At 52.0% G+C, this 14,924-nt stretch overlaps 5 protein-coding genes across 5 annotated transcripts; 3 read left to right on the top strand and 2 right to left on the bottom strand.

Moving 5' to 3' along the window:
* Positions 1-41: 41 nt before the first annotated feature.
* Positions 42-1,541, bottom strand: BDZ99DRAFT_458024 (uncharacterized protein). The gene has a single exon (XM_033718822.1). It carries the CDS (start codon positions 1,123-1,125, stop codon positions 325-327), a length of 801 nt encoding a protein of 266 aa, XP_033583083.1. The 5' UTR covers positions 1,126-1,541; the 3' UTR covers positions 42-324.
* Positions 1,542-1,725: 184 nt separating this feature from the next.
* Positions 1,726-2,669, top strand: BDZ99DRAFT_514727 (NAD(P)-binding protein; the record flags this gene model as incomplete). The annotated part of the gene is made up of 3 exons (XM_033724901.1): positions 1,726-1,846; positions 1,948-2,542; positions 2,597-2,669. 3 exons carry the CDS (start codon positions 1,726-1,728, stop codon positions 2,667-2,669), a joined length of 789 nt encoding a protein of 262 aa, XP_033583082.1.
* A 4,477-nt stretch (positions 2,670-7,146) lies between these two features.
* Positions 7,147-9,188, top strand: BDZ99DRAFT_376094 (laccase; the record flags this gene model as incomplete). The annotated part of the gene is made up of 4 exons (XM_033715012.1): positions 7,147-7,410; positions 7,463-8,153; positions 8,269-8,736; positions 8,791-9,188. 4 exons carry the CDS (start codon positions 7,147-7,149, stop codon positions 9,186-9,188), a joined length of 1,821 nt encoding a protein of 606 aa, XP_033583081.1.
* A 2,013-nt stretch (positions 9,189-11,201) lies between these two features.
* Positions 11,202-12,143, top strand: BDZ99DRAFT_514725 (uncharacterized protein; the record flags this gene model as incomplete). The annotated part of the gene is made up of 2 exons (XM_033724900.1): positions 11,202-11,661; positions 11,725-12,143. 2 exons carry the CDS (start codon positions 11,202-11,204, stop codon positions 12,141-12,143), a joined length of 879 nt encoding a protein of 292 aa, XP_033583080.1.
* Positions 12,144-13,126: 983 nt separating this feature from the next.
* Positions 13,127-14,202, bottom strand: BDZ99DRAFT_514724 (uncharacterized protein; the record flags this gene model as incomplete). Its single annotated transcript, XM_033724899.1, has 3 exons — positions 13,127-13,263; positions 13,336-14,080; positions 14,137-14,202. The coding sequence occupies 3 exons, from the start codon at positions 14,200-14,202 to the stop codon at positions 13,127-13,129; spliced, it is 948 nt and encodes a 315-aa protein (XP_033583079.1).
* Between the last annotated feature and the right edge of the window lie 722 nt (positions 14,203-14,924).

Raw genomic sequence — 14,924 nt, 5'->3', positions numbered from 1 at the left:
ACGAAGAAACTCTTCTTTTCGATCCTCTCTATCACTTGTGTCAATGGGAGGTTTAGGCGTTTGCGGGCAGCTGTACACTACAATTAACGAATGGCTATTAAAATTTTTACTGCGAATAACGTGTCTCGTTCTGGGTATCTGGGGTAAGGAGAGCAACTCCCGGAGGTGTAAGTGCTCCCTCTCCGGGGACTTCAATCCAAGCTCCTGGGGATCGACATGAGCTCTCAACTCCCACATCGGAAAGTCCATTCCAGCCTTTTAGTTCTGAAAACATCATATCGAAGCTCTCTAGGCGGGGAATCTTGACTCCCATTCCAGCCTCTCCTAATCAACCTTCTTAACCCCTTTAACAACCCATAGCGGATCATGCCCTCCCATCCCCGCCCACCTCATCAGCCCTGCAACCCCCGACGCGCTCTTCTCCTCTTCCTCCCCTCCGCTCAAATCCACAATCTCAATCTCCGTCCATCCCGCAAAATACAAATAATCCCCCACCATCATCAACCTCTCCTCCTCATCGACCCTCAACCATCTCCGCACCGCCTTCGTCGGAAAACACCGATTGCTGACCACCAAATGCACCCTACCACCCGGCTTCACCACCCCCGCCAAACTCCGTAGCACCTCCACCGGCCGCGTGAGATAGTCGATACTCACCACGCAAGTCGCGGCATCGAACAGCTCCCCGCTGTTGACTGCGACCGACACGTCTGGGTCCTCGTTCAGGTCTCTCATGATCCGCCCCGGCCCACCGTTTTCGCCCAAAACGGGGTTCGCATCCAGCTCGCGCGCGTTCAAGCCCATCCCGACCACCGCTAGCTCTCCCTTCTCTACCGCCGACTCTAGGGACGGGGGAAAATGTGAAATCCAGCTTGAGCAGAAGTCTAGGATGCGGCCGTGGCGGGGGAGGACGGAGGCGTAGTAAGCTTTGAGGGCTGCGATGGCGTGCTCGTCGATATGGGTTACGAAGCGTGGCGAGGAGTAGAAGGAGGTGTCGGGGGTGAGGTCCTGTCGGAGAAAGTCCGCGGGGGTGTAGGGCCAGGTGGTGTGGCGGGGTTTATATGAGGTTATGGGATAGGTGGTGGAGGTCGAGGCGGAAGCTGCTTTAAGCGTGGAACTGGACATGGTGGCGGTGAGAACCAAGGGGATAGCGATGAGGCTTAAGATGCTGAGGATTGGTGCTGGTCGGAGGAGACGGGTGAATTGGGAGGGCATCGGTCTTTGGCGGTGAATTGAATAGTGGAAGGCCGTATGTGAGGAAGGTGTCATCTCACGTGGAAGCAAGTGACCACTGTTTTCGACCGCCAGAAGTCGGAGCCGCGAGGGGCTTGTGTTGAGGTAAGAACGTAGGCATTGTTGATATTGTGAAGGGTGAAAGGCGTGGAGATGGTTGAGGGTGGATCGAGAACGTCATGAACGGATAAGGAAGTGCGGGGCCGTAGCCCCTGAGCTGCATTCATCAATAAACAACATCTTCCTGGTCGCTTTTGACACGGAATAGAAGTTCCATGAAGGAAACAACCTCTTTGATGAAGTGGATGATGTGGATGAATGAGATGAATGAAATGAATGAGGCATCAGAGGAGGAGCAAGGGTGTCTGTTATCGATAAGTGCAACTGCGTCAAAGCTGCGTCAAGCTTCGTCATCGCTCATAACAATATCGTGCTTTAAACATGGCCCCTTCCAACTAACCCTTCACAAATCTCTCAATTAATATCGTCAACATGCCGAACGTCTTGATAGTTGGAGCCACGCGTGGCCTGGGAGCTGCCGTAGCTAAACAGTACACCTCAATCGGCCACCACGTCTATGCTACAGCTCGAAGCTCGAACCCCCCATCTGATGGTACGCAATAGGCTTATTTCATTCTCCCAACCCTCAGTTGAGCTTTATACAGCTCCAATCCATTTTATTGCGCGCGAATGCTAAAGACAATTTCCATCTAGACAAGAACCTATCCTACATCCCCTCTATTGACCTCTCTACCCCCGACGCCGGACCGAACCTCATCAAATATCTCGAAGCTCACTCCATAACCTCTCTCGACATCATCGTTGTAACCGCAGGCTACTTCGTAACCGAAACCTTTGAGGAGCCCTCCTTCGACAAACAACTAGCTATGTACAAGACTTGCGCTATCGGGCCTACCCTTTTGGTGTCTGCGCTCGGGAACTACACACCATCCTCGACCTCAAAGCCGCTTCTTTCACAGGGTACAAAGGTCATACTTGTGTCGAGTGAGGGCGGAAGCATCAAGTTGGTGTATGATGGTGGAGGCAACTACGGCCATCATGCGTCCAAGGCTGCGCTGAACATGAGCGGGAAGCTGTTGAGCGTGGATCTCAAGGATAGAGGCGTGGCGGTGGGGATTGTGCATCCTGGGTTCATGAGAACAGATATGACTAAAGGTGTGGGCTTTGACAAGTTCTGGGATTCGGGCGGAGCTGTTACCCCTGATGTTGCTGCAGAATCACTAGTCGAGTGGATCAAGACGTTCACTATCGAGCATACTGGAGAGTTCTGGGCCCCCAGAGGAGCTGCGTATGTTAATTTGTCCTCTGCTCTACTCCTTCCACATGGCTGACCTGAGAACAGTGACATCGGATCCGCAGAGGCTGTTCTGGGTCCGAAAGACAAGCTACCTATACCGCTCCAGCTTCCTTGGTAAATGCAGACCTTGTTAGAGAAGACGAGATCTCCCAGAAGTCTCCAGGCGGTGGAGTGTTGGCGAACCCTTGATGGGAATGCCGACAGGCTTGGATGGATGGATGTGGATGCTCTAACGACGATACGACTGTGTATGAACGAATGACTACAATACCTTCAAATATCCTTCAGATATATGTGTGAAGTGAAGTGAAGTGAAGTGAAGTGAAGTGAAGTGTAACATCAATGGCAACATCACCTATGATCACGTGCGCACTAACCCAATTCGTTCTACACCATCAAATCTCCGCTCCGGTCCCCGTCAGGCCTACTCCCATCATTATCCAACCACCCTCAGACACGTCCTCTCGCAGATTTCCCTCATTCTGCAATTGATCGCATGGCTTAGCCCCCACACCCCCTTGTAATCCGTAGGGCTGTGCCTCATTCTCCGAACCGGCCCCCAACATTGAAAGGACGCCTGATCCGCACCGGAGGGATCTCACTCTTGCGGCAATTATTGCGGTCTGAGGGTCCAAGCTTACATGTAGAGATACTACACTGCCGCTCGGTTGCCTCCGTGACGGGTTCAATGAAGATTCTTTATGGGGCAGCGGAATCGTCGGCCTTGCTTACAGGTGCACGCGCTATGTGTAATGGCACCGTTCAAGATTTTGCGGTGTAGGGCTGACACGGTTGCGTTTGATTGGATGATTGGTGAGGAGAAATGGTACGCTTGTTGATGCTCGGCGATGACTGCAGCTTCCAATATTTCGATGCAGTTCGGACTTCGCTGCCGCCGGCATCTCCGATGAGATAGATATGTTGTCAGTGACAAGAGGTAAGAATCTTGGACCCACACACTAGGACTGTTGAGTATTTGGCAAAGTGATTAAGTGGAGTCCTTTCCTTGATTTGTCAACGTCTTTCCGTTCACAATCACAAGTCTGATTGGAAAGGCTGATGTTTTCCGAAGTTCTTTTTTCTTTGCGATCGTCAAGGAGCCCCCAAAATGCTTTGTAGTAAGTCAGCACGATTTTCGGAATTAGGTTGTTGGAAAATCGATCGCATAGCAACTCCAGGTTGGAAGACAGGTGTTGACACTGGGGACCTTGCGCTCACAGCATGGACGCCGCCATGTCACTCTTTGGGTTCGACGGTTGTACATCAGAGTACACCATGTCCTTTGACTTCGTGTCGGACAGCACAGTTCAACAATTGTCTTTTTTACGCAGAGCCTCGCCGAATACTCTTGGCAAATGCAAGTCGCAATTACCGGCTTGACGGAGATTCATGTCGTTCATTTTGACCGCAACTGGGACCAAGCTGTGTTTCAAAGAAACGAAGCCCTACAGCTCGAGCCTCACATGGGGAACGATCGACTCTATTCGCAATAACCGTTGCCAAGGCAATACCGTTCCGCATGCATGCCATATTTAAAATGTGGCTGTGGTTACTTGCATGAAAGGTGATCCTTATGTTGCCGTTAGATCAGGCGTTCCACATGGTTGGGATCTTTGAGAGACGATCGCTATTTTACCGTTGAGAAGCTGACAAGTCAGTCGGGAAGAGCCGTTGCAGATCACACCGCCGATGCTGGGAATGTCTGTCTTCTTATAAACAGTGGAAAATAGAGTAATTCGACAGCATCAGGGGAATGCTGTACACCGATAGTCAGAAAAAGAGGTGTTGCCAGTTGCTACCTTTGGAGGCGCAAATGAGGGAGGGGGCCCGGCCAGCACGACATTGACATCTGCAGCCCTATATGTACGGAATCCCACGGTTGGGACGATTCATGACGCCTCGACCTTCTCCTGTAGGAGTCGCTGCGGCTGCTTGCCTTATGTCTAGTTTCTGTCAGGCGTCCCGCAGAGGATCTGGTGCTTTCTTTAGAACGTTCTCATCTAAAAGCAGGCGAAGCAAGGCATCGCACAGCCTTCTGATGCCCTTGCTATGTCTCATATCTGTCTGGTTTGTGCTGTCATGGATGTGCTCGCAAAGGGGTCCTGGGTTCGCTGCAGGTACAGCTTTTGGGGTCACCTCTTTCGATGGCTCCATGTCGCGTGGCTAGACCCTCGGCTCCACCGCCGTACGACGGGTGCCGTGGACGTCTTCGGGGTGTTTGCGTGGAGTTTGGTACTTGGGAGGACGGCAGCTCTCAATGGGGACCGTATCCAGGGTTGACATACTGCAGGAACAGCGACCTTGCGGTCGTAGCCTTTGCGCGATCCTCACTTCACCCTATCGCTACCCTTTCGCACTCCAATGGTCACGAATGGGGACTACCCCGGCTGCACTTGCATTGCAACTTCGTTGGTCTCAGTTTCGACACTATTATGTGTACATCTACGCGCTACTGTATCCCAACTTGAGACTTCCCAGTATACGATTTTACATAAAGCATGGCAGAGATTTTCGGCAGACGACGGAAAGTGGATTCCCTGGGCTGGAACGACGAAGTGCATACTGGGTTGCAGAAGTCTATGGTGCGGACCGTGGTTCGGCGTCTATCAAATGTACAATGTAACGCCTCAGCTTTTTGCTAGCGATTGTGGCGTCGGCTTTCCAGACGGAGCACAAGAGGGCCTCCGGAACACGACCGGCTCTTTGTGAACCAGTGGCACAAACCCAAAGTTGCGATTGCTGGGACTGCAAACCGAGATTGAGTTGCTGTGGTGTTTAGGCTGTGTCGCCACGCAAGGCGGCGTACCGTGGCTCCGGGGCCTCAACTCTAAATTCTGCCGGAGGAACAATGATCCCACAGACGACACTCGGCACTTCAACGCCACCGCACACTGTGCATGGTCTCCCCAGAGTCGATGCAAGAGCTATTGATTTCATGCAGCTAGCGAAGGCGACCAAAGCTAGCTAGCCTGCCTTGAACAAAAAACCCTCACTGCACCCGACGTCCAATCAGCACTGCAGTACTTTTCGAGCTGCAGGCCTCAGCTCCGCCTTGTGGCGTTGGCGCCAGCCCAGCGATTTGACTACAATACGATTTGACGATAAGTTTCCGGTGTGCACTTGGCCTAGCGTAATCCCGAAGACAGATCAGCACCGCTCTGTCACTCGCAGCAGACACGGCACGTTCCAAGGCGGTGCAAGCCTGCGAGAAGACGACAAGCAATGGACAAGACGGACTCCCCTCCTAGAGGTCCGCCCTGCGTAGTGGTGTCAGGCCATCGCTAGGTAGGCGGTAAGCTGGACAGAGAATACGGTGCCATGGCATGCAGTCCCGAGGCGCGGATGCTTGCCCCCATAAGACCCCCAGGCCCTCCCGGGTACCTGGAGTGCTACAACAGGGCCGAGTCTGCAAGTCGAGCTGCCTGAGTTTCCGTGAATAAGAATGCGTCACTGCCACACTGCCAGAGACTGACTTTGACAGGTTCAGTAATCTGCTTGCGCAGGTCCTTACGGGACGCCTGAGTTTCCAGTCGGGCGCTCAAGGGCGGCTGAGACGTCATGAGGTTGCTGCCGTTGTGCCGCTCCTCGCGCCAGTGCCATGCTGCGGAGGAGGCAGCCGTGGGTCTCCACGGGTGTTGTCAGCAGCAAGCGATGTCTGAAGGCGCCCCTAGCCCCAAGACGCTGTGTATCGGCTCTCCGCCGGGTACGCTACGCTGGCGGCTTCGATCCCTGCCGCACCCTGTTCCCCGCGGCCGCTTTGGGGCGTAGTCTGTGTCCAGAAATAGCTCTGATGCGGCTCGCTGGAGCTTCTTCTCACCACCAACCACCACTGACGCCCTCTGACGACCACTCTGGGGCCGCCAGTCGGCCTGCCACTCCCTGTCAAGGCATTGCAACATGCTGCAGATGTCAAAGGTGCGCCTCGCTGACTCGATATAGCGTCTGGCCGCCAGCAATCCCTGTGGCCTTGGCACGTCGCCGTTGGCCGGTGACCCCAGCGCTGTCTCTTTCCTGGCTGGATCTACAGCCCTATGTCCAGACCGCAGCTCTCCGCAGCTCTCCGCAGCTGGAGCTCACCGCGGCTGTCGAGCTGCTATCACGAACCTCACCGAACCCATCCCGCCTTGGTCTTCGTATCCTGCTGACCACACCCAGCCTGGGGCCCTAACGCTGCCATGGTCGCCGTAGCTCTGATCGTGATTCGCGCGTAGCCGGCATCGAGGCTGTATCTGGCGATCCCAGCGAGCTCACCCCATCCACACCCCCGTCTTGCCGTCCAGGCGACCCGTTCGTGACGGATCTGGCGGTGCAGAATCCTCACAGCCAATATTTTAGACTCGAACCTTAGCGGCCTCCGCTTGTCTGAGATGCATGGGTCAAGCAGGGCATGGGCGAGCAATCGCCGCTTTGGGCATGACATGGCGAGCACTGCTGGGTACGCGAGTATTAAGCTCGCTGCATGTCCTGCATCAGCTGGATTTTTGCTTTCATCCATAGTGCTCCTCTCCTCTTGTCCATCTCTTTTTTCTCCCTGCTACATTCGTTTCTGCAGAGAGGGTGTTTGGGTATATTGTGTTGCCTAATCATAATCAACAATGCTTTCAGTCGTTAAACAAGCAGGCCTGTTGGCCTTGCTTGCACCATCCCTCCTCGTCGCCGCTCTTCCCACAATCGAGGTTCCTTGGAAAAGGGACGGCATCTTAGGGCGTGACAATGCTCAGTTCCACGAGGTTTCTGATATCCATCTCCGCGACTCGACCTGCTCGAACACGGCCCGGACCCGAAGCTGCTGGTCCAATGGTTACAGTGTATCTACTGACATGGACCAGAAGTGGCCCACTACAGGAGTGACGCGAACAGTAAGGCTATCTTGCTTCAGGTATTAGAATGAGCGCTTCTAACACCCAACAGTACACCCTGACTATCACCAACGTTACAAACTTCGCTCCAGATGGCTTTGGGCGGCCCATGATGCTCATCAATAACCAGTACCCTGGGCCTGTCATCACAGCAAACTGGGGCGACATTCTCCAAATCACTGTAACCAACAACCTCCAGAACAACGGTACTGGTATCCATTGGCACGGTCTGCGTCAGCTAGACAGCAACCAGATGGATGGCACGAACGGTCTCACTGAATGCCCGATTGCTCCGGGACAGACAAAAACCTACACCTTCCAAGCAACGCAATACGGCTCTTCCTGGTATCACTCTCATTACTCTGTTCAATACGCGGAGGGGATTGTTGGTGGTATCGTCATTAACGGACCTGCTACCGCCAATTACGACATCGATCTCGGACCCCTGCCACTCACTGATTGGTTTCACACACCCGCTTTCACTGTCAATGCAGCCGCCCTGCATGCCGGTGGCCCGCCGACATCTGACAATATTCTCGTGAACGGATCCATGACCTCCAGTTCGGGAGGCGCCTACGCTAAGACAACCCTTACCCCTGGGAAAAAGCATCTTCTGCGTCTCGTGAACACCGGAATCAACCAATTCCTCCACGTCTCTCTCGACAGCCACCCTTTCACGGTTATCGCTGCAGATTTCGTTCCGATTGTGCCCTACACCACGACTTCGATCGTGCTTGGCGTCGGTAAGTCAAACAATCCGCGCACACACATCGTAACGCCACCATCTCATCCCGCGATTCCGTGAAACACCCGTGACCCACTCTATTTCCCGAACCGACACTAATCCATTCCTGGCAGGACAACGATACGATGTTATTATTAACGCGAACACCACTGTCGCCAACTACTGGCTTCGCGTCGGCACGGGAGGAGGCCAATGCGACGGCCCGAATGCCAACTCCGCTAACATCAGGAGCATTTTCTCCTACGTGGGTGCTCCCGCTGGCAACCCCAACTCCTCGGGTATCACTCTGCCATCTGGCTGCTACGACGAGAGCAACATTGTGCCTTACGTCAAGACCACCATCCCCTCCTCGCTTCCCAAGAAGCTAGGCCTCACTTTCGCTCAAACTGCCGCCAACGATAACCTCGTGCAATGGCTCATCAACTCGACTGCCATCCAAATCGACTGGGAGAAGCCGACGCTGCAGTACGTTGTGGACGGCAACACTAGCTTCCCTGCTAGCGACAATGTCTATACCGTTGGCACTGGCTGGCAATACTGGATGATCCAAGCCGCGGCCAACGACCCACCTCTGCCACATCGTAAGCGCCCTCCATCCCAGCCTATACCGAGTCTCAAACTAATATTGTTCCCAGCGATCCATCTCCACGGCCACGACTTCTACGTCCTAGGAGCCGGTTCCGGACAGTGGGGTGGTGATGTCTCCACCCTGAACCTCACCAACCCCATTCGCCGTGATACCGCCACGCTGCCCGCGAACGGTTTCCTCATCCTCGCCTTCGAGTCCGATAACCCGGGCGCGTGGCTCATGCATTGCCACATTCCGTTCCATATCTCCGCAGGGCTAGGTCTGCAGTTCCTGGAACGGGAATCCGAAATCCTGTCGTCGATTGGCAGCCTCGACGACTTCAAGGCCGGTTGCAAGAGCTGGGACACGTACGAGAACTCGATAGTTGGGTTCAGCGAGGGTGACTCTGGGCTCAGGAGGCGTGCTGAGCCGATGTCGAACTTGATTGACGCGCCAAGGTCGTAGCTTGCTAGCTACAGCTGAGGTGGCGAGTGTGTTTACTAACCTAAAAACAGGGGTTATGTGACACGAATCTCTTTGTTGTCTAACCAGTCTGGCTCCTATGGAGACCGCGTGGGCATTTCCGGGCTTTTGTATAAACGAGGTGGCTACGGATGCATTTATGGAGTTTTTGAGCAATGTCTACTTTTCAGCAATGTCGTTTTTCGGGGAGTTGTGTGGTCGAATGGTGGTAGTGGAGGAGCTATAATGTTAATGATGATAATGGTTCACTCCGCTTGTTTCGCTATGCTTCGTGGTTAATGTGAGGATGAAAATTTCATCGGTGAGGCGCGAGAACTCGGGTTTGGTACCGAGTCATTTTCGAGTCGATCATGACGTTGTCGGAGCTTTCGTATCGTGGGGCCGGCCGAATACAAGGCTAGCGATACGAGATGGTGGCTGCGCTGTGTTGGGGGTGTCGTATCCGGAATATATCAAGTCCCTCATCTCATCCTCCGAGCAAAAGGAACAGAAAAGCGAGAAAGGGACGTTTCATCTTGAGGAGGGACGGTCCCCCCTGATATATACCCGAGGTGATGAGTTGATTAATCCTCAGCTGCAGGTAGCTGATTAATACTTGGGCAATGTTGATGATGGTTGGTGGCTTTCTCGCTCCAAACCACCGCAAACTACCTCATTCACTCACGTGATTTGAATGATTTGGGTTAGTGGTGCAAGACTCGTAATGGGATCGCGCGTCAAACGCTAGATACGAGGAGTCCTCTCTCGCATATACGAAGCAAGATGCCTTTCATTGATAGGTAAAGTTCTCAAAATATCACGAGAACCGAAGATCTCATCCCTGGCTTGGCTGTCATCTCTCAAACAACACCTCTATCATTTGAAGAATCAGAGCCGTTCTAGATCATCTCCATAATCGTGATCGTAGCCCTAGAATGGACAGTCATCCGTCGTCTCGTTTTCCGCCCTGTGCTCTAAAAGATAGCGCTCTCATCACGCAATTCGCGCGACACCTGGAACTGCCCACAGGAGTAGGCCGTTAGTCCGGGCACAGGAATCATCACTACTTGGCCCCCATCTTGCTCAATTGACAACTGTAAGGATTGGCCTGACTAGTAAATAGCTAGTCAGTTAAAAAGCAGTCTGATTTACACTGCTTGAAATTTAACATCACGCCAACAGTCTTAAAATCCTATGGAGGTACCCCACGCAGTCGTGAACAGGTGTGCACAGAGTTATGGCTTGGCTCTGTACATAATGTGCCGTCTGCAAACGGACCACGATCAGTGTTCGCCAGCGAACTTCTACTTTTCAGCATGAGCTGTATAATGACATGTATGGAACAGCTTGTCAGCGCTTGGTGGCGTGCCGCTTCACATATATAGCTGCTGAAGCCACTGGCAAGTTTAATGGTGACGTTGTATACCTTCACTTAAAATTCCATTATGTTAAGTATATTAAAGCTATACTAGGTTAACTCTCTAAAACTGAGCATAATCTTAATGCGCCAAAGATCGAGAATATACAACTTTTCATGTACAAATCCTACCCACCCTACTAGACATGCAAGACCATCCAGAATCTTCGCAGCAACCCATCATGAGTGATGTCGCGCTCGCCACGGAAGGCCGACTTACTCTTTTCCAAAGGCTCCCCATAGAATTAGTACCCGGGGTATTTGCTGGCTTAGAGGAATACCAGCCAACTCCACTTGAAAGGTTTCCAAAGCTAAGCAAGGACTCCCGAATCAACATACTGAACGCTCGATTGATACCTCGTGGGTTCCACAGCCAATCTTGGGGATCACTCGCAAAAGTCATCGCGGAGAGACCTTTTTACTTTCCTCGATCTAGTATTGAGGAACTCATGCGCATCTCCAAGAACGAATAGCTTCTTCTTTGGGTGAATACCCTATCTTTCAATGGTTCCCGTTTTTCGGACCGTTCAATATTTGAGGCCGCCGTCGGATACGCCCTCGCTCTAGTGAGAATCACCAATCCAGCAGATCCCGATTTCATGTCATATCGCCATAAATTCAGAGCATGCCGTTCCGATCAGGACCTATTCTGGGGGTCCGGTGCCCTACTAAAGGATCTTGTCATTATCCTTTGGAGTTTCAATAAGCTTCGAGAAGTTCGACTTAACCCACAAGGTGCCGGTCACATCCCGGGCTGGGATGTCGACGAAAAGAAACTGCAAAGTTTCACGATATACAGAAACACTATGCTTGACAGGTACCACTACCCCAGAAGGTTCTACGATCATGAGTTGCATCCGGCTCGTAACACGGCCGTTTTGATTGTTCTCACAGCTCTAGTCCAAGCCAAAGTAAAACTTGAGCGCTTTCTCACCCCAGCAGACGACACTTTTGGAATTTCAATGCAAATGCTTGCGAGTATATCAAGCCGTCATGTGGGAAGCGCCTTCAAGAATCTCAGCAAACTGTCCATAACTATCTGCCATGAGGGACCCTCTAGTTAATCTACAGGAGCCTTGCGGCGTTTCCTTAATGTAGCAAGTAAGCTCGAATATCTTGAAGTACAATTCAAGAGTACCGAGGGTCATATACCGGCCCTTCCTCGTCCACTCGTGGAGCTTACTGGGATCATTGCATTGTCGAACTTGAAAGAGCTACAATTGCAGTTCCCGAACTCGACTTGCCTGTTTCGCACGACCGAAGAAGATCTCATGAGTTGGCTGGCCATGTTCCCATCAATCCGCCGGCTGGGATTAGGTTACGTTACTCTGAAAGGCGCTGATTCCGACGTTTGGGACCTCGTATTCAAGCAACTCACGAATGGCTGGGATCTAGACCAGCTTTGGCTCATAGCTCCTCGATTTGGGTTCTCGCCGCTCCCCCTTTCGCAGCTGGAGCTGGCCTTCAGCAATTTGCAATTGCGGGACACTCCGTCCTGGCACATGGCAGCACGTTCAATATTGCACTTTGAGGACTGGTAATGGCGGGAGTATCTTTTCGCCCCTCGCGATGCATTAACATGGGAAAAGCCTGCCCGAGATGTCGAACATGAATGGTTGCCACGAGACTACGTGTTTTCCGTCTTCTAACGGCATCGTGCAGATATGGCGCCAGATATCCCAAGGATGAGGGAAACTTGTGATCACCAGCCAGCAGTGGTCGGGTCTTACACTGATTCTCCAGATGCTAATCTTGCAGTCATTGAACCATACTGCAAATGCAGATATTGTACACGAAGCCGTGGCGAGCCTCCTTTTAATGGGAGCTATTAGCCACGATGCCATCTGAGGGCTCTCCGGCTCATTCATCACTCGAATCCTTATAGTGTCATTATCTCAAGGCCATCGATCGGGCGTACAGACTTGACATTCTAATACCCTTCCCTGTGGCCAAGCAACACTATGTAGAGCCGTCCTTGCGCTGTTTTGACAGAGTACGAAAACATTTGAAGAGACTCTAGCTCATTCTTTTTTGAATCCGCATAATGTCATGTTCTTAAGCTTCTGAAGCAGGCCTCCGTTTTTCACATACCGAAATCCTATCCTTTTAGCCGAGCAACACGAGCGGGAGGGGTATTTCTGTTGTTTTGACAGTGTACGTAGGAAAATACCCGAGGTATCAGCAGCTGAATCAAATTTGAGGTCCAATCACCAATACTTCAGCTTGATCTCAGATATTATCCCCCCGCTCTAGATATATATAGGAACGTTTTTCCATCTTACCCATCCAGTTTTTATTCACATAGAATTTTAGTAGTTCCTATCTCGGTACCTATTAATATTGACCGTAGAAATGCTGCCAGGAAGTAGCGGTGAGGGCCATGGCAGGCACGTGTCACCCCTTGTGTATAGCCTCATCTTCCCCCAGACCTCTCTCTCTTCTCTATCATCATCGTCCAATACATCATGTACACGGCATACAGGTCCTTGTTCTGCCCAGGAGGTAGATCCTATGATCATCGATCTCAAGGAATAGCCTGAATAGCCGGCCTTTCATTTATGGGGATCAAGAGCCCTCTGTCACTATCTCGAATGCGAGACAATGTTCTCAGGCCCCGACCAAGGTTCTGATACACAGCCATACCTCTCGCCCTAACAAGTTCTGCATTTTACATCAGTTAGCTTCACTTCAACCTCCATATAATCCATGTGCGTAGAGTGGGAAGACCCTTACCATCCAACCCAAAAGCTTGCCACAGCGTCGCCACGCTCCCCGCTACCACAAGCCCCAAGGGTATGATCTGACCCACCGTCCACTCGTCCTCCGACTGCGCGAGGAGCGGCTCTAGCCACGGGTAGATCCAGAAGCTAACGTATAAGCCAGCGCCGATGCCGGCCGTTGGGATAGCTAAAAGGGCGAGGATAGGCAACGTTCTCCAGGTTTTGATATCGAGATTCCAGCACCGTCGTCGAGCTGGACTCCATGATTCGCGGTTGCACACGCTGACGGCTATGCATAGGGAGATTCCCACGGCCCATAATATCCACATAGGCCAGTATCGCTCGTGCGCTAGACTTTGGGGGTAGCATTCCGGCTTCTCCGCGATGGCGTTTGTTAGCTGGGTTTGGTAGTCCAGCATGACATTTATGGCTAGTGCGAAGTACGCGATGATGACAGGAATCTGGAAAACGGTCTCCGTGAAGTAATCTGGCACAACGATAGCAGTCAATACGGTAGACCATCCGCTCAGTCCGGCGGTGTTGAGGATGAAGTGGACGTGGAACCAGTCTTGGCTCTCTTGTTTGGATAGTGCGATGGCGAGCAGGACGATAGCAGCGGAGAGCTGGAGTGCGTTGAGTTTCGAGACTGCGTCTTCAATCTGGGCGATGGTAGATTTTTTGGTTCGGGCGCGAGGGATAGTCCAGACGAGGGAGAGGGCGAGAATGGAGAGGACGGGGATAATGACGGAAAGTCGGACCTGGGAGATGATTCTCAGCTGAAGCCAATGGAAAGAAATGGCTTTTTGAAGCTTACACCTAGGCCCGTGAGGTCTGGGTCGTTGGCGAGCTTACAGTGCTCATTCGTAGACTCTGACGACATTGTGGCTCCGATGAAACTTATATTGCGTGAAAGAAAGGATAAAAAAGCTGAAATCCTACGAAAAGCTGACGACGTTTGCAATACAGAAAGAGAGAAGAATACTGTTATAAGCACCCTTTAGTAGGAAACTGCTCACATGACTTTGGATATCATTGTTGTCTCTGTTGCCTCGACGGCGGCCCAGACGCGGCTCAGACGCGGCTCAGAGACGGCCTCCGTAAGGCGGTGCAAGGGGATTGAAGACATTTTGTAGGTAATGGGGAGTGAGGCGACGAGGCTGAGAAAAAGCAAAGGCCACCAATGTTTCAATGTTCCAGATCCGGCAGCCTGGACGCTGTGTGGCTTGGTCTAGTAGGTGAGCGCTAGGCTAGATGTGTGCTCGAAACTGGAGCAAGCGCCCTGTAGCTGCATGGAAGTTCTGTAATTCAAGCTTCTTGATGAAGCGAAGACGAGAACCGAGCCCTCATAGGATATGTTGAGATTTGGACGGTAGATGAATATGTGTATTGTTCATAGTTAACAAAATCTTAAATCATAGATTTTGTCGCTTTGTAGAATTTCTACAGTCAATACAGATATAGGTCATAAGTCTGTGCACACTCGTGTACCTCTGCGTGGGGTACCGCTATAGAATTCCAAAAAGGTAGGCGCGACGTCAAGTGTCAAGCAGTTTAAGTTAGACTGCCTCTTGAATGACTGGCTGATTAGCAGTTGGGCCACTC

This window comes from Mytilinidion resinicola (assembly GCF_010093595.1).
Source record: "Mytilinidion resinicola strain CBS 304.34 unplaced genomic scaffold BDZ99scaffold_2, whole genome shotgun sequence".
Classification (NCBI taxonomy): domain Eukaryota; kingdom Fungi; phylum Ascomycota; class Dothideomycetes; order Mytilinidiales; family Mytilinidiaceae; genus Mytilinidion; species Mytilinidion resinicola.
Note: the sequence above shows the minus strand (reverse complement) of the source record. Positions and strands in the feature narration are given on the sequence as shown.